The sequence below is a fragment of the Hordeum vulgare genome, chromosome 5H (genome assembly GCF_904849725.1).
Source record: "Hordeum vulgare subsp. vulgare chromosome 5H, MorexV3_pseudomolecules_assembly, whole genome shotgun sequence".
Taxonomy (NCBI): Eukaryota; Viridiplantae; Streptophyta; class Magnoliopsida; order Poales; family Poaceae; genus Hordeum; species Hordeum vulgare.
Genome location: NC_058522.1, coordinates 68,736,740 through 68,756,995, shown reverse-complemented (window position 1 = coordinate 68,756,995; position 20,256 = coordinate 68,736,740). Strand labels below are relative to the sequence as shown.

Genomic DNA, 20,256 nt, shown 5'->3' with positions numbered 1-20,256 from the left:
GTAGTGCAAATGTTTTCATGTGTGTGCCATATTTTGACATTATTTTTGTTTTGTAAGAAACCATGGAAGCTTCATGTGGTAGGTCATTCAACCTTAAGCATTGTTGGAAATTGCTTCAACATAGCCAAAAGTGGGAATTTATTGAGAAAGTGTCCCCATAGAAGAGATGCTCACTCACTAACGGTGTCATGGACTAGGGGGTCCTAAGCTAGCTGACCCAGACTCTTCGGACTGGGATGGGAAGTCATCTGTCCTTTCAAGATGGACTACAGAGACTCCATGATGGAATGTGATCAAGATTGCATCTGCCGAAGGCTTGATGTATACTCCAAGACTTCCTGTCCTGCCTTTACCCTAGGATATCGACCTTGTGTAGGATTGATAGTATGTCTAGAGGGGGGGTTGATTAGACTACTTGACAAGATAATTTTTTTGCATTTTCCCATTTTTACTTGGGAGGCAGCTACGGTAGTTATGACAAGTAAAGTACACCCTACACATGCAGTTATAATAGTATAGCGGCGGAAAGTAAAACATGCAAGTGTAAACTAGAGGAGTAAGGTAGGGAGATCAAACGCATGATGTTGACACAGTGATTTTTGGCATGATCCCAATAGGTCGCGCTATAGCACGTCCATGTTAGTGGAGACTTCAACCAACAGAGGGTAACGTTCGTGAGGGTCCACGAAGGGCTCGTCCCATGGAGGGTCCACAAGGAAGCGGCCTTGTCTATTCCACCATGACTTCCGTCCACGGAGGACTAGCCTTACTCACGGTAGATCTTCACGAAGTAGGTGATTTCCTTGCCCTTACAAACATCTTGGTTCAATTCCACAACACGAAGTAGGAGGATCCCAAGCGACACCTAACCAATCTAGGAGGAACCACCCTCCGAAAGGTAATAGATGTGGTAAATGAATGAACTCCTTGCTCTTGTGCTTCTAAAGATAGTCTCCTGAACACAAATCACTCTCTCAGAAAATATGCATGGGTAGGAGAGGCTGATTTGGTGGAAAGCAGTTTGGGGAGGCTAGAGATCAAGTTTCAAATGATTGGATTGGAATATCTTGGTCTCAACACGTGAGTAGGTTGTTCTCTCTCAGAAAATGGATCTCGCAATGAAGTGTGTGTTGTGAGTGCTTCGCCCACGAATGAGACGTGGGTGAAGGGGTATATATAGGCAGCAACAAAAATCCAACCGTTACACACAAAAGGGCAAACTCGGTGACACCAAAGTTAAGAACTCGGTGGTACCGATTAGCACTAAAGGTGTGAACTTTTGAATCTTGGTGAGACCGATATATGAAACTCAGTGGCACCAAAAAAGTGACTAACGGTCAGATGGCCAAACTCGGTGGCACCGATACTCAAACTCGGAAATTCTGATTTTTTGTATCTTGGCAACATAATGTTGGTCACACTGAACTCGTAGCACCGCATGGTTTCGGTTGCATCGATTTGGTGGGAATGGCTAGGGTTTCTGTCTGAAGTCAAACTCGGTGTGTATGATATGGAAATGTTGGTGACAACGAATTTGTGTATTTGGATCTTGATAGAGTGGATATGTGGAAAAATGACTCAGTGTTTTGGTGGCTAACTTTGAGCATTTGAGCAATCAGTTCATTTTACTACCTCACCCCCTTTTAATAGTATTGGCTTTCCAATGGACTCAAAAGTGATTTCTCACAAATATAAAATGAAGAGTCTTCTAGCTTGAAGCTTGAGCCAACATTGTTCCTTTCTTTCATCCAGGGGCATCTCCACATAAACCTTAAGCCATAAGATCTTTTGAACTTTTCTGAAATATACTTGGAAAACACAATAGTCCAATGATGCATATGTTGCGATCAATTATCAAAACCAGCCAAGGGAGAAATTATCCTTTCAATCTCCCTCTTTTTGGTAATTGATGACAACATATAGATCAAAGTTTCGACGATAGATATAATCAATGATTAGCATCGACACTTTGAGAAGTATGTAAAAAGCAAGAGCCCCCCCTAAATTTGGGCATTATGTAAAATTTGCGTTTGAATGCAAGTGCACAATCGATTAGAATCATGGGTGACTCTTCCATGTCACATACATCTTGGTCGTGTGCATACAAGATAAGAATGAATAGCAATGCACATGACACCCACAAGATAAGTGAATGATCATCACAAAGATAGCTAAAACATAATATCGTAGCATCAAACAGGTAAAGTGTATGATCAAACACACAGATAGGATAAAGACATCCAAAAGGCCAAAGTTCTTAAAAACAAATAAAAGAAAATAAGGTCAAAAACTCTCTCTCTCTCAAAGTCTATGATCTATACATTTCTCCGCCTTTGGCAACAAGTTACCAAAAAGTTCAAAAGTATAGAACTACTCGTCTCTCTGGGAAGATGATGACGGAGTCGATAGAAGAGCGTACACGAAGGCTTCTGCGGAGTGTCCTGGAGTTAGAGGAGATGATACTGGAGGTTCTTGAGCTGGAGTTGGTGCTGAAGGTGCTGAAGCTTGTGCTGAAGATGTCTGTCCGGTCTCCTGAGCAGGTACATTAGGTAACCTATGCATTGTGCTGAATTCAGTAGTAGTAGTAGGAGGAGACTCTTCCTCATCATCATCATCTTCATCATCTGAGCATGGGAGATCACTAAGTCAACTTCATGTTGAAGCTGTTTGACTATAGTGGTCAACTCAGTAACCTTCACATCCATGTCATGAAACTTAGTTTCCATGACTCTCTCAAGGCTTTTCTGACTTTGCAATATCTCGTGGATGTTCTTCTCCATGTCTTGGATAATCCTAACTAGAAATGCCATTTTCTCGGCTTGAGTTCTGAGTTGTGGAACTGGTGGTGCCTATTTCTAGAAGCCTCATCTTATGTTGCCTCTACTGTCATTCTTGCTGCAGCTGAGTTGGGATCATTGTCGTCCATTACCACTTCATTGTCTTCAAACTCGGGCTGAAGATGTAGATGTGGACGATCAAGTAGATATGCATGCTTGCCTAGCTTGGCATTCATTAGCATTTGAATGAAAGGAGCATATCCACATGATCTCTTCTAATCCGCCGCAGTCCTGCGGATAGTCTCGACTATCAAATCCATCACTCTGAATCTGGTATGGGTGTCTAAAAGGTGCAGTAGGTTGATGGAATATCCTCTGATCATCTTTTCATCACCTTATTTAGGCATCAAGGTGTGTCTCAGAATAGTATTTGTTGTAGGAATTCCTGCTTGCATAAAGTACACATAACCCATCCCGTGACTAGCCAAGTACTTGTGTGGAATTGTCTTGTACAAATTGGCCATTGCGTTGTGACTCTGCTTTGCTTCTGAGTACACATTAACATCTCAATTTTCCTGCTTGGTGGCACCAATGATAGTAGCCCATTCATCAATTGTGGCTTCATACTTGTGACCATCAGTCATCGAGACCAAAGAACCATCTCCACATAAATGAACAATTGCATAGAATTGCATGATCAGCTCGTCATTCCATGGGGTCATCTCTTTGCCAACGAACTTGTGAATGTTCACTAGCGTGAAATTTTCTTGGACATGGGGAAAGAAATTCTCATTTTCCTTGATTTATGCCCAGTCGACATACCTCATATCACTGACAATAGGACTCTTATCAAACAAGACAGTCTCATAAAAATCATGTTGTTCCTTGGTGTGAAACCTTGGATCAACAACAGTTCTTCTCCTGACAGCATATGGATCATTAGCTCTCCACTTTCTTAATCTGACATCCTTCCTCTTCATCATATCTTATGCTGTTGGATGAACAACATTGCAAATAGGCACGGTTGGTCTGAGCTTCCTGAGAATTGGTGCATTCTCATCTTCTACCTCCTCTGCAGCAGGGGCACTGGATGCACGACCTTTGTTCTTGGCGGCTACAAGTATGTCCTTGGTAGTCCTTCTGGGAGCTACAGCCTACTTTGCTTTGGCAGGAGGCTTAGGAGCAGATTTCATAGCATCAACCATCAACTTCTTATTCTTGGGAGGAACTGGGATCTCCTCAGGAGCTTCTTCCTCAATAGCTGTTCACGGTCTTCATACATTTAAGTCCTTCTCCCAACAAGGTGAACAATTCTCTTCTTTGGCCTCTTCACACCAGTCTTCTTGGCACGTACATCATTGGTCTATGATGTGCTCTTCCTGGCATATTCAGGCGCTCTCAGATCAGCAGGGGTAATAGTTACCTTCCTCATAGCCTTCCTTGGAGGATCTGAAGTTTCCTCCGACACAAAGTCTGAGTCCTCTTCATCAGAATTCAGCTTCTTCCTCTGCCTGGTTGCTACCTTGGGCAAACCATGGGAGACGTAGGATCCAAGGTCAGAGTCAGACTCCTCTGGACTAGTGCTTGAGTCCATCTCTACGCTCTTCTCTCTAAAGTCATTTTCACTATCTTCTAAACCACACATATCTAACAGACAAGCAGAAACTCAGCAGCAAATAGCAAAACCTGTGAAGTAAATGTAGGAAAGACAGAAGGGATGAGCATCACAAAATTCAGATGTTTTTGAAAATTTGAACAGAGAAATGCTTAGTTTTAAATTTCTGTAGAACACATATCGGTGGAACCGAGTTTGAACTTTCGGAGTCACCGAGACACATGAACTCCTTAACAGAAACTTGGTCATCATTTCGGTGGAACCGAAAATGACAACTCGGTCTCACTGAGTTCATTCTCAGTAAACCTAGGTTCAAATTCGGTAGCACCGCGTTTTGCAAATCAGAGGCACCGAGATGGCGTATGCGGATAGTTAACCCTAAAAACTTCCTAGTTCTCTAATCTACGAGTTAGATGGAATGGAGAGGTTACACATGGTGGCTAGAATAAAAAGTATCTATTGCGTAGGAGTTAGATCAGGGGAGGTGCAAAGATAGGGGCGGATCCGTACCCTAACTTGGTGACGGTCCGGCTACGATGGAGATGGGGGTGAAGAATCCGTCGGTGGCGGCGATTCCCAGTGGCGGAGATGCTCAGGTGGTCAAGGCAACGACCAGGGGTCCAATGGACAGCGTAGGGTTTGGTATAGAATGACTTTGATGACTGGAAATCAAAGGTTTGATCCGCTGGAATGTATACCCATCCGCTGTCAGTGCCATCGAGATTACAAAATCAGTGTCACAGAGTTCCTCTAGTGTCCGTTGACAGGGAAACTCGATGGAACCGAGTTTGTGATTCCTATGATACCGAGATGGAAAACCTAGATCAACTCTCGAATTCGGTGGAACGAAGTTTGTGAAGTTGGTTTCAATGAGTTCATTCATAGAGAGGTTTTGAAGGTCATCCATTGACGATACGGAACTCCGAGTGCACCTTCACATAGAGGGATCGACAAGTGCTTGTTCAAGTTTTTTGATGAAGCATGAATAGAACATGAGATGAGATAGCATAGATAGCTAGAGGAGGGTCCTAGGCATTCTTGTTCATCCAATTGGCAGAAGATAAATCAAGAACCAAAGAACAACAATTGGATGTCCTCAAATGATCAAACACATGCAGATCAACATGCTCACACAATAAGAATGATAGCTAAAATATGGTGAACATGCACAAACATCCTAGCAGCTATCAAGCACTTGGGTGATGACAAAGTCATCTATATATGGGTATATTGACATAGAAGCCAAGTAAGAATACTTGATCATAGGTCAGACTCATCGTTAAGCACACGTGGGGTTACCACTTTTACATAAGAATTAATGTGTTCATATCCTTAGGAGATGCTTATACTCAAGTCTTAGAGTAAATCTCCCCCTTGATATGACATCCCCACTAAGAGGGATCAACTAACCTTGGGTTTTGTCATAGAAGACTTCAAGTAGGTGAAGTAGTGGTGGATGCTCAATGTTGATGAAGATCATCTTGAGTTGGGAGCAATGCTTGTTGTTTTCGTACTCTTCTCACCTACATGGGTTAGTCCCAAAGCAACAGAACATATGCAAGAATATCTATGGACATGGAGGGAATGTGTGACTCCTTGAACTAATGCATATGGTTGAGGTTGATTGCGAATAGTTCTTCCCAAAATGAATAAGAGTGAATTTCATTGGCGGAGTCACCCCCTCGAGAACTTTCCTAGTTCTTCCTCTTGGGGTTCCACACCAAATTGACTGGAATCCTTGGAGTTGTGGTAGCACTAGTTGAGGTAGAGATAGTAGTGTCCTTGGGAACCCACTTGACCTTGATTTGGGGTTCTTCTGCAAATGGGCCAATGTCATCTTCAAGCTTTCCCTTGCTTTTGTGGTCTTGTGGTAGAAGTCCATCTTGTGAGCTTGTTCCTTTGGGAGGTGTGGGATCACACTTCTCCTCTTGGGAAACAAACTAAGGAGTGGGATATGGACCTTTTTCCCAATCATCTCTGTTGACACTGAAGTAGCCAACACCTTGTTTCTTCCGATGTCGTCCTTGCTTGCACACAATTTGCTCGAATTGTTTACTCCCGTCAAGGCACTTGAAGACACCTCTCTCTATAATCCCTTTCAAAAGATCATTTTCTTGCTCAAGTGTAACTTGGCTAAGAGAAACGTTAGTGGAATCAATAGAACTACTAGCAACAACATTATTTGATTTAGCTTTAGTATTGTTGTTACTAGATGAAGAAACTTCTTGCCCTTGTTACTAGTGTTCCTAGGTTTAACTTGTGGAACAAAGTTAGACAAGAGTAATCGTTTGGCTAGATAATAAGAACTCTTCTTTTGAAGATCATCATTGATCGCTTTTAAGAACTCATGCTCTTGCTCAAAGTTGTCTATGATCTTCTAGAATAGTATCTCGAGCTTCTCATGGGTTCTCGCAAGTTCTCTATGATCTTCTAGAGTAGTATCTCGACCTAACTTAGAGTTTTTAATTCTTGAGTTAGTCATTCAATTTCTTTCTTATCATCATCATTCGATCTCTCTTGACTAGTATGATAATTAGCAAGTTCATTTTCAGTGCAATCACTAGTTTTATCAAGAAATAAGTCATCTTCTCTTATCAAGTCATCCTCATCACTATTAAAATCAAGATACTCGGGATGCGATACCTTGGGGCCTTTAGCCATGAAGGAGTTTCTGAATTCCTCATTTCGCGAATCAAGTAAGTCGTAGGAGTTGGTGGAAATAAGTGCATTGCCGGCAGCACCTTCTTCTTAACTATAGTCGGAGTTGGAGTGATGGCTTCTCTCGGAGTGATGATCAGACTGGGAGCCACACACCCATACACTAACATGAGCTTTATGTCTTCTTCTTGAACTGATCTTGGTGTATTTGTCCTTCTTCTGTGATTCCTTTCCTCTCCGTGGGTTTCTTCGTTCATAGTGATCTTCTCTACTCCTTATCTCTCTGCGAGGTGACTCATCTGTTGAGTTTCTACTTCGAGGTGACTCTTCTCTTCTTTTGTAGGCAGCCGAGAACTCATTGGAGTAGTGTCTGGGTTTCCCACAATTGTAGCAGTTTCAGCCACGGCTGGACGAACGCTTCTCATCATATCTCGAGCTTGAGCTTCTCTCTTTGCCTCTACTCTTATAGAACTTGTTGAATTTTCTAATCATGAGGCTTATCTCTTCATCAGTGACAAGATTTTTTTTGATGTAGAGGGAGCATCACATGAAGCTTTATAAGCACCGCTTGACTGCTTGTGCAGCTCGTCTTTGTCCTTGAGTGATATCTCATGAGAAATAATCCTACCAATGACTTTAGTTGGCTTGAGATCTTTGTAATTTAGCATCATTTGGATCAATCTGCACACTGTGTCATACTTTCCATCGAGAGATCTAAGTATCTTCTTAATGATGAATTTGTCGGTCATCTCTTTTCTTCCTAAGTCGGCAATATCATTGGTGATGAGAGCTAGCCTAGAGTACATTTCAGCGACATCTTCACCATCCTTTATCTTGAACTTGTCAAGTTGACTTTGAAGCACATCGAACTTAGATTGTCTCACAGAATCAGTAACTTCGTGCATATCAACCAAAGTATCCCAAATTTCTTTTGCATTCTCAAGGCGACTGATTTTTTTCAATTCATCGAGGCATAGGCAGTTGATGATTATGTCGCAGGCTTAAGCATTAAGTTGTAACATCTTCAGTTCATCGGCTGTCGCATCACGATCTGGTTCATGGCCTTCTCCAAAGAAGTTACCTCTCGACACCTACACGAATAACTACCCAAACATGAGGATTAAAGCCAAGAATATGCATTCTCATTTTATGCTTCCAACTAGCAAAATTAGTGCCATCAAAATATGGACCTCTACGATGATAATTTCCCTCACTGGATGCCATACTCTCCTAGGTTGTTAAACCAATGAAATGGAGACCAATGCTCTAATACCACTTGTAGGATCGAAAGTATGTCTAGAGGGGGTGATTAGACTACTTGAGGAGATAATTTTTTTGCCTTTTCCCAATTTTAATTGAGAGGTAGCTACGGTAGTTATAACAAGTCAAGTACACCCTACACATGCAGTTCTAATAGTGTAGCAGCGGAAAGTAAAACATGCAAGTGTGAAGTAGAGGAGTAAGGTAGGGAGTTCAAACGCATGAGGTCGACACGCCGATTTTTGGCATGGTTCCGATAGGTGGCGCTATCGGAAGTCCATGTTAGTGGAGACTTCAACCTACGGAGGGTAACGGGTGGGAGAATCCACGGAGGGCTTCGCCAATGGAGGGTCCACAAAGAAGCGGCCTTGTCTATTGCACCACGGGTTCCGTTGATGGAGGACTAGCCTTACTCATGGTAGATCTTCACGAAATAGACGATCTCCTTGCCCTTACAAACATCTTGGTTCAACTCCAAACACGAAGTAGGAGGCTCCCAAGCTCCACCTAACCAATCTAGGAGGCTCCAGCCTCCAAAAGGTAATAGATGTGGTAGATCAATGAACTCCTTGCTCTTGTGCTTCTAAAGATAGTCTCCTCAACACAAATCACTCTCCCATGGAATATGCATGGGTAGGAGAGTTTGGTTTGGTGGAAAGCAGTTTGGGGAGGCTAGAGATCAAGTCTCAAATGATTGGATTGCAATATCTTGGTCTCAACACATGAGTAGGTGGTTCTCTCTCAGAAAATGGATCTTGCAATGAAGTGTGTGTGTTCTGAGTGCTTCTCCCTCGAATGAGAGGTGGGGGAACGGGTATATATAGCAAGTAGCCAAAAGCCAACCGTTACACACAAAAGGGGAAACTCAGTGACACCGACGTTAAGAAATCGGTGGTACTGATTATCACTAAAGGTGTGAACTTTTGGATCTTGGTGAGACCGATATATGAAACTCGGTGGCACCGAAAAGGTGACTAATGGTCAGATGGCCAAACTCGATGGCACCGATACTCAAACTCCAAAATTCCAATTTTGTGTATCTTGGCAACAGAATGTTGGTCACACTGAACTCGGTAGCACCAGCTTGGTTTCGGTTCCACCGATTTGGTGGGAATGGCTAGGGTTTGTGTCTGAAGTCAAACTCGGTGTGTCCGATATGGAAATGTTCGTGAGATTAAAATTTGAGTGTGTGGATCTTGACAGAGTGGATATGTGGAAAAATGACCGAGTGTTTTGGTGGCTAACTTTGAGCATTTGAGCAATTTCTTCATTTTACTACCTGACCCTCTTTTAATAGTATTGGCTTTCCTATGGACTCAAAAGTGATTTCTCGAAAATATAAAATGAAAAGTCTTCTAGCTTGAAACTGGAGCCAACATTATTCGTTTCTTGCATCTAGGGGCATCTCCGCATAAACCTTAAGCCCTAGCATCTCTTGAACTTTTATAGAAATATACTTGGAAAACATATTAGTCCAATGATGCATATGTTGTGATCAATTATCAAGACTACCCTAGGGAGCAATTGTGCTTTCACCTTGTAACCTTAGTTACCCTACCTGGCATGTATATAAGGCGTGGGGTTTCACCCGTAAAAAGGACTCGAACACAACATTACTCACCTAGCTCTAGAGTTAGAACACATCTCATAATCTCGAGGTAGATAAACTATGTACTCGATACTTCTCCATCAATATAAACAAGAGCAGGGCATAGGGTCTTACTTCCATCAAGAGGGCCTGAACCTGGGTAAACGTTGTCTCTTTTGCTCCTATTACCAATGATTTGAGATCCACAACTCGGGACCCCTATTCCAGGGTCTATCGGTTTCCACACCGACAGTGGTGCTTTCACTGAGAGGTCCGCTATTAGATCAACAGAAGGGTCGATGGCTCATCTACAGATCTCCTACGACATTGGCTATGAGAGCATCTTCGTCCCTGACCAACTCTTTCTGTACGACAGCATGATGTTTTGTGTCGACTCGACTAGCCATTTGGCCCCAGTCGAGAACTATGCCTCGGATCAGATCATTACCTTCGGAGGCCTGGAATACACTATGAATTCCGATGGAGGACTCGTCTTGTCACGATGGACACCCATCCCGGTGGAGGGATTGTTTGGCACCGGAGGATCGACTCCGAAACTGGTTCCTTTCTAAGAGGTCAGGCCAACGACCTCGGTGATGTCAGAGGTCCCAGATGTAGTGACGCGGGACGATGACCCTCAAGCCTCAACCCAGGCTTGGGCCCAACCCCAAGCTCCAAAGCCATATTGGATCTTGAACCAACCCCAAACTATATTCCGGGAATACTTCAAGCCAGCCCTTCCTATATCCAAGTTATGAACTCCGAAGAGTTGGATCACCTTAGAGAGATGCTCGATCGCATCCAGAATATGTCTATCTCAACTTTGATTTACGACAAGATTAGACTTAAAGCCGACGATCGTGAAATTTACATCCCACCCACCACCCACCTAGTCGCCACGGTAGACGACTTAACTCGCATGCTAGACTACGATGAGGCCACGGACATGGATGAAGATGCCGATGGCCCTGAAGAACACACTTCGCCCCCTATAAATAGTGGCAAGTGGACCGTGACATCCACATATGTACATGGTAGACACCCCCAAATGCCCTCCTAAATGTCGGTGGAGACACCAAAGATGAAGCAATGGGGAGGACAACGCCATTGCCAAGGATGGCGAGGCAATGACCGACGACGCTAATAACATGGGAATGATCCTCAAGCCTCCCTAGTACAATACGGCGATCCTGAAGTAAAGCCCAAGGACTTAGATCCCGACGAACTGTTTAAAGGGGCTAACGACAATTACATGCCGGAGTCTGAGAAGGAGAAGAGCCTAGGCACAAAGGACTTTATTGTCCTAGAAGACCCCCTAGAACAAGTGATCTTCTCGTGGTGCCTCATCACCACCGCTCGGAGCATGATACTCAAGCAGCAGCAGCTGCAGGCAAATGCAGATGCGCTAAATGATAAGTAGTATGAAGTACTCTTAGCCGAACAGGACCTCGAGTACTGACGCCATAACGCGCTAAAACTCTACCCATGCAGGCGTCTCCTACCGGAGTTGGATAGAAAATTAACCGCCGATGAGTCTAACCGACCCCCTAGAGGCCGAGATAGGCCAGTGCAGGACAACTTCAATACCCGGTCGGCGCCCTGCTAATATGGCAAAGACTCCATGGTTCACGTAGACACCCAGGACATTCAACATCATATCGAGGCAAAGTGAACACCTTGTTTGTCCATTTACGGTTGAAGAGGATGTACGCCCGCTGGGCTCGATGACTACCACACATAGTTAGGAAGGAACGGCCGCACCCGAGATCACACCTATGAACAATTCCGCCCGACCTCCAATAAGACACCATTCGGTCCTGAGGTCTAGCCCACTCAATCTATTTCACAGAAAGGATATTGGAACATCAATCCCAGGCGACTTTAAGCCCATCAATATAGAAACATATGATGGTACAACAGACCCAACAGTGTGGATAGAAAATTTCCTTCTCCACATACATATGGCCAACAGAGATAACCTCCATACCTTCAAATAGCTACCGCTCAAGCTAAAGGGGCCGAATAGGCACTGGCTTAACAGCCTGCCTCTGCATTCTATTGGTAGATGGGAAGAACTTGAAGATGCCTTTAAGGAGAATTTCCAAGGTATTTATGTCTGACCTTCAAACGCCAACGACCTCAATCATGTCATCCAACATCTAGGTGATCTGCCCAGAAATTATGGAACATGTTTGTGACTAAAAAGAATCAGATCAAAGATTACTATGATGCTGAAACCATTTGCCTCATTAAAAAATAGGATTCGAGATGTGTGGCTTGCTCACCATCTCGGCCAAGACAGGCCAAGGACGATCTTAGCCCTCACTTCACTAATGACCCTCTTTTGCATGGGAGAGGGAAGCCGGCTCACATTAAGTGGTCACCAAGGTGAGACAGGCACCTGAAAGACGTGTGACGCCAATGTCAATCCTTGACACAATAAAAACAAGTGCATGCATAAAAATGGCAAAAGCGACAGAGAGGATGGTGCAATCAATGCAGGGCTCACGAGACCCAGATTTGGACAAAAGAAAAAACCCATAAAAGGGGATAACTATGGACCTTGCAAGCTAGCATGATCTTGGATTGATCGCGCCAAATCCATGGTACCTAGGAAAAACCAGCAACCCACACTAATAGGAACTGTTGGGTATTCAGACAAGCTAGAAAGGTAGCGACAAAGGTTCCAAATAAAACCCAAAATCACAGTGAGGACAAGGATGAACATGCGTAGACCAACAATGGAGGACTTTTTTTCCTAAAGAGGTACCAGAGGTAAACATCATCTATGTTACACGCATCCCCAAGAGGGAGAGGAAGTGCACAGTTCATGGCATCTACACGTTGGCGCTAGTCGGCCCGAAGTTCAACCTCTGGTCGGCTTTCCCGACCACATTTGATATACATGACCATCCGACCAACAACAGAAATGGCGGTTCAGCTGCACTCGTACTAGACCCAATCATCGATAGTTTCCATGTGATGTGTGTCCTTATGGACGGCGGAAGCAGCCTCAACTTAATCTACGAGGACACGGTCCGGAAGATGGGCATCAACTCATCTCCGATCAAGCTGAGCAAGACTATCTTTAAAGGAGTCATACATACTAGGTGTTGAGACTCGTTGTACCTGAACCGTGTCATTGGAAGTTGTCTTCAGATCACCCGAGAACTTTAGGAGCGAGGATTTAATCTCTGAAATTGTCCCGTTTCAAAGTGGGAATGCGCTCCTCATGCGCACCTCGTTTGCTTGCTTTAACGTGGTCCCGCATTATGCTTACCTCAAGCTTAAACTGCCAGGAGCAAGAGGTGTTATCATGATCAACGGAAATACCGAACGCTCCCTCCATATAGGGGAGCAAACTATGGCCTTCACAACCAAGGTGCAGACATGCGAGGAAGCAGCTAGCGGTGGTAAACACACTTTTAGCTCTTCGAAGCGTACACGGGCTACATAGGTCGACCACGGGCACATACCCCACCCCCTAAATAGGGGTTAAAGATTCCTTGTGCGCTCCCATTGGGAGGGGCACTACATCCCCAGGGTGCCCAATTTCACGCTGAGAATCCCTTGGGCTGTCGAGGAGCCAAAATTTACGAAAACATCAGACTAGCTACATTCGAGGAATGACTAACCTTCGAGCTTCCGTTTTGGCAAGGTCTCGTCAAAGATCTGGCCAGGAAAATATAGTCATGTGGCTTCAACCATGAATTGGACATATGCAGACCTCTTAAAGGACTCGGCCAATAGGTGCTTGGATCACATGCAAAGCCGAGGTTGCATACGGTCCATCCCAGTCTTTGCCATCAATGAGGACATGTTGGTCAAACAACACAGAGACACAGACATGCTGCAGGAAGCGGCCCGGGCTCATAAACCCATTGATCGTATCCGTTGTGTTTTTTATGTGATCCTTTATTTATTATTTTTGCATTGTATATTTTTAGTTTCTCTTCTTACAAGCTCGACATGTAAAGCTTGAAGATATAAAAAAAGGAATCATGCCCCTCAAGGCTCTTATCGTATTTCTATACAAGCACCGCCCATGAGCTACATGAATGTCTTCAAAATACAACTACTTAATGGCATCGGTTTCCATGTCCTACATACAAGCCCGAAATGCTCAACATCTTGGATATTGCACTATTTGCATTAGCTTTGAACCTTGATTTTGATTAGTAGTTGGCTTACCCAGCTCCTATGTTACCCCTTACGTTCCCACATAAATTTGGCTAACGGTGTAATGGGAGAACCACTACGATTGTTCCACCAGTCAATTGGCAAAGCGCCTTAGTGAAGAAAGCCGAAAATAGACTATCTCACTAAGCGAAAACTGGTCGGCAGTCTAGATACCACGTTAAGTGCTGTGTCATTAGGAGGTCACCCGTATTGAACAAAAGGCGTATTCATCGCATAAGCTGAAGTGGGTAATGGCTTTGACCTTGGCTACCTACAGCCGACCACTTCACACAACGAGGGCTCATCATCAGCCCCCACAGTCAAACTCCAATGACTAAGTGAAAGTAATAAAGGAGTAATATTTTGATTGCCTAGTTCCTATAATGCACGAACCACCATCGGGTACTGAGACATCACCTGAGGGTCACAACTGTGTCAATGAACACCCTTTGTATCCTCTACATTGGGGCAGAAGTCGACGACTTGCAACTTTCAGTTAAAATGGTCAAATGGGTGGCAAATCAATTAATATAAATCACAAATATGAGGAAATCTAACCGATGTACTCATTCAAAGAAAAGATAGTGTTTTACATCCATGTACTTTGGCACTCCGAACTACTATAGCTGATAAAGTGTCTTTTGGACACTAGGCCTCGGTAGCACACACGCCCCTTCCACCACGGCGTAGAACTGCTCCGCAATGCACTGCTTCCCTAGAGGAGTCCCCACAGCAAACCAACATGTCAACCTTGAAAAGTGCATCTTCTTGCAGGCGTATGCCTGTTGTGCTCCTTTGAAGTACGAAGATCGCTTTCAACTATCCACTTGGGGGAAAACAACGTTCAGCCGGGCCAGGAGGCCGCTGAGAGTCGGGCAGAGCTTTGGTGCGTCACAGTCTGATACAGAGGTCCTACAGCGATGGCCTCACCATGAGAACTAGCTCCGCTAGCTATTTCATCTGATGATAATTGTCCCTTCGGCCCCTGTTGGGTCGGCCTGGGGAGCCGGAGAGGAGGTAACCTCCGCTAGCCCATCAGGAGGTGACGAAGGAGTGGAGTGATCCGGGGTCCCACTAGTGGGTGGTAGACCAGTGAAAGAGTCGCTTGGACGCACCTTCGACGTACTGCAGAGGGGGTACTGATATAAGTTCACCCCTGCTAATATCTAATGAAATGCAAGACGTGGAGAATAGTAACATAACCTCGAGGTTCTAGTTTTCCTCCCTGAAACAAGGGGATCGTCTTCAGACTCGTTAGAGAGTACGATCCTCTCTGACGTCTTGCCAGTGTCTCTGGCTAAGGCCTTCTTCAACCTCTTTCATTCTCTGGGCTGTGCTTTGACATCGACGTCCTCTGCTGCTGCCCTTTTGCCTTCGGGGGAGGGATTCCCTCCACGTCCTCTCGCCATCTTCATGGGTGGCACAGGTGTGGGTATCTTCGAATCGGGTAGCCTAGGCCTTCCGACTACGGGTACTCACCTTGCCTTTTTGGGACTTCAGCTTCTTGAAGACTACCACGTGAGGCTCCTTGACCAGGAGCACCGTGAGCAGAGAAGATCTCTCTTCCTATTGCAGTGGGGCTGCACAACGCACGCCCTGCATCGTTGCAGACTATTTTTTCATATAACAAACCAAGGGATTTGTCAAACAAAAGTTGTTTCATCATGTCAAGGTAGTAGATTACACATGTGTGTTAGAACAGTTACCGGTGGGGCTTCATAGCCAACCTAGAAGTTGAGGTCTCGTCCTTGTTTGGGGATCTTGTCCATGGCTACCTTGAGTAGCCGCATCCACATGGAGGACAAGTCGGCATGGAAGAAACGACAGATAGGCCTCGCATCCTCTGATTTGTGCTCCCACATCGGCTTGGCTCGAAATTGAAGAGGGAGAATTCGGCGGCTTAGCATGATGGTGATCACAGCAGGGAGCTCGAGTTTCCTCTCGGTGGACCACCACTTGATTTTCTTGATCAGGGCATCCACCTCCTCGGGTTTCCACGAGGCGATGCCCTCCTCCCTCCAGGAGCCGAGTTTTTTGGTGGGTCTGGCCAAAAGGTCTGAAATCACATATGCTCCCTTGGTGATTTTGATAATTGATGACAACATACATTGTCTCTTGGACTAACACTTTTACCTAGATATTTCAGGTTTATTTCATGGAGAGCTATGGCTAAAGGTTTGTGTGGAGGTGCCCCTTTGATGCAAGAAAGGAATGATACTGGCTCAAGCTTCAAGCTAGAAGACACTTCATTTTATATTTGTGAGAAATCACTTTTGATTCCATAGGAAAGCTGTAACAACTAAGATGCGGTCCTTTCCGATCTGGGGATCGAGGCCCCGAATTGGAAAGGACCGCATCTAAGCGTCTCGCAAACGAGGTATCATAGCACATACATAATATCAACAGAATGACAATAAGGGATTCAATTGCGATCTCATAAATATATCAAAGTACATCATGCATACAATCAAGGTAGTTCCGCTACAGACTACAAAACAAGGGAAATGGCTATGCTACCCTGCGTGCTGGCCCACGATCACGAACACGCCTCAATCTTCTGGATAGTTCACGTACAGGCGGTCGTTCTCCTCGTCGTACTGCTACGCCTGCTGCGTGCCGTCGGGATCACCTGTCTCGGGGGTACCTGTACTTGTTGGTGTTGTGAAGGAATCTGTGAGCCACGATGACTCAGCAATATATGACCTCGGTGCCAGAACTAGTCAAGTTATTAGGTTGGATAGGTGGAGTATATAGGTTGCATCATCCTAAGCTTGATATGGTGGCTAACGTACGTAGAACATATATGAAGGTGGTCTATGCTAGCGGTCGATGAACAACTGATCACTAAGTGATTCCGATCACCTACCTACGTCAATCATAACCCCACCGTGTTCCCGATCGAAGAGAGATCTTCGAGGGGGACAATCACGGTTACGCACACAGTTGGCAATTTTATCAGCTTATGTTTAAGTTATCTATTACCGGATGTTAACAAAATATTCCAAGTTGACACATAACCGCGGGCATGACTTTCCGAAAGATTTAACTCTGCAGGGATGCTCCAACTAGTCCATCACAAACGTACACGGGCCTCAAAGTAATCCTCTATCACGAATCTCGTGATCTCGTCGGATTCCTTAGAGGAAAACCTCAACTCTAGGGTGAACCAAAGTTTCACCGGGATTCCTATACGCAAGATATATCACTAAGGTAAGACAAGACTAGCAGGACCTGCCGACGTGTCGACGACCCTGATAAGAGCCGCGTATCTCAATCTCAGGACACGCCGGATGAGCACAACGTACAGTGGCCTGATAGACATCTCCCGAGTTGCCCCGGGTTGGCCTCACACATGACTCTAGTTTGGACCAACACTCATGAGGAGCACTGGCCTGGATTGTTGATTAAAGATCCTCGGGGTGATCATTCCCTATGCAGATTACTATTAAGTGATTAGCAAATTAACACCAATGTTGGGTCCTGCCAGACAAGTCTTAACACTACGCGATTTACCGAGGGGGTCCCCATAACAACCCCGAACGTGTTAGGAGCGATTAATATGGAATCAAACACCGGTAGCCGGTAACTATGGTGGCAATAACGGAACAAAACACCCGGAAAAAGGCTAGGCCTTTCGTTATTTCCCAAGTATATAGATGCATTAATTAAATAACCGAATTAAGATAATGATATCAAGCTGATGTCATCACATGAGGCAAGCACCTGCATCTAGCAACGCTAACATTAGTAGCTCAGCAAAGCCTACTTAGCCATTCAAGATTTGCTAGGAAGGGATAAGTGTTTAGGTTTCATGGCATATAAGGAGGCGAATATTTTAGTGGTAGGCAGCGAGCATATGATGGAAGAAACGTAATCTAGCATAACAAGTCTAGAGATGGAATCAAGGTCATGTCATCTTGCGTGTGATATGCTCAGCTTGGAATGGTTCTTGATCGTCCTGCACGTACTCTCCCGAATCCACGAACTCGTTCTCCGATCCCGGTGCTACCCAACATAAGAATAACATCCAATGAACAACAGCACCTCAAGATGCAACAAGCACATGATGCATGAGATGAATATGAGCGTGCATCACTATTCTACTCACTAGCACAAGCATGAGAAGTAAATACATGTTTCTGGACAGAACTGCATCCTAAACTATTTTTTCATGCATGATAATGAAATGATCAGATGCGTCTCATGAAAATGATGCAAAATCATATAAAGAACATTACAATCGGAGCTACGGATCAACGGGAATCAACAAAACAAGATATGAAGCCCTACGTGTCAAATTCATCACCACACACTCGAATGGCTCAATTCTGGTATTTCCAGGTAGCCAAGACATAAAACAACCCAACATGAATGGGTTGGAGCAAGGTAGAACACCACATCATCAACTAAGCACTCACAAACATCAAAATGACAAAACTACACAATCTGCCATAAACTGCATCATAGCACTTTGTGAGCTACATGCAAAGCACCTACAACCACCTAAACATGCCAAATAAGATATGTGGCTGTAGCTATCCAAGAGTACTACAAGCACAAGGAATAATGACACACAAAGGAATTAAACACAGAAAGTTACAAGGCTGCAAACTTGCCCAAAAATATCAGATTTCAGGGACTTGGTTAAAATTCCAGATTCTCACTTTCTGTCTATGCTCTGAAGCATTTTGACAGCAGCCAAAACAATATCTACAGACTCCAAATGGAATGAAATTTTACAAGGAGCTAGAAAAACATACAATCTTCAACTTTCCAGTTGAAAGCTAAGGCTAGATCACAACACATTGACCTGCACAAGCTCATCTACAGGAGAAGAAAATATAAAAAGATTCTCAGACTTTGTGAAAATCTCAGATTTTCACTAATCTGGAATTTCAGCCACATGCCTACTTTGAGTGGGCACAACTTGCACACATGGATTCCAAAACATGAAATGAAACCAACATGTGGTAGAGGGGGTCACCCTCTACTAGCACAACCAAGAAGCAAACCTTTGTGCTCAACAAATCACATGGAACCAAGCTCTAAACATGGAACAAATCTAAAATATGTCATCTCCAGAAAATGTTCCAATGGCAATCTAATCTCACCAATGGATTCCTGGGATGATTCTACCCCAAAAGCATATAAAATACATATGCACTTGCTTGGAACAAAAGAGCACAAACTAGAGAAGAAAAACTACATAGAATCTTAAGTAGTGAATAGTGCATCATCACATGTGCTATTCACTATATCAAACCTACATAAACAAATACACATGACCACAATATCTATGGGGGTACATGAGGGTTAGACCTCATGCCTATGTGCCTTGGCACATCACCACCCAATCACAAACATCAAGCACAACAACTAATAACACTTACACTATCAAGGGAGTATGCACACACTCACATATGGACATGTGATGGTGCATACTTGGCCCTAGTAGGTGGGGGTGAACCCACACACACCCACACTACTACACACTCACATGAATCTACACATGCAAATCCACCTATATCACATCTACACACACTCACACAAGGCATGTGAGAAGGGGGGAAACCCATCTACACACACACCACACTCTTGAGTTCATAAGCACAAAACACATCACTTCAATATATCTCATGAGAATCAACTACACATGCTACCCTAGATCAAGCTCACACAACCTCATGCACACCCTCTTACAAGTTACCAAAACAACCTACACATGCTACTACCAAGTATACAAACACACACACAAGTACAAGCATGAATATGCACCAACATGTAATCTTCACTTGTAGCGACCAAGGACACCGCAAAAATATGAAAAACTAGCCTAACATAACCTGATCACCTGCACCTGCAATCACTATTGCTAGCAGCAAAATATTACACAGCAAAGAAAAAAACAATACAGGGAAAAAATAAGACGCTTGGGAGGGGGTCAAACCACAGCCCTCTTTGCAACTGTATTTCTGCTGTTGCCACCCTGCTACTGACATGGCTTCGACAAAGAAGGTGCATCTAGCAAGAAATACCTCTGGTGCTGCATCTACTGTCGAACAGGAAGGAAAAATAGGGAAAATGGGGTGCACCACAGGGGACTAGAACCCTGCACCTGTTGGTTATAATCACAGAGACACACCACTTCGCTACCACTACTAGGAAAAGGGAATCATTTT

The 20,256-nt window shown here is 44.2% G+C and overlaps 1 protein-coding gene across 1 annotated transcript in view; it reads left to right on the top strand.

Annotated features, from left to right (window-relative positions):
• Positions 1-2,390: 2,390 nt before the first annotated feature.
• The window catches only part of LOC123396339 (ATP-dependent RNA helicase HAS1-like), a 31,701-nt gene continuing 13,835 nt past the window's right edge, over positions 2,391-20,256 (top strand). The window contains exon 1 of the mRNA XM_045091296.1: positions 2,391-2,540. Coding sequence (XP_044947231.1) covers positions 2,391-2,540 — 150 coding nt within the window. The remainder of the gene's footprint in view (positions 2,541-20,256) is intronic.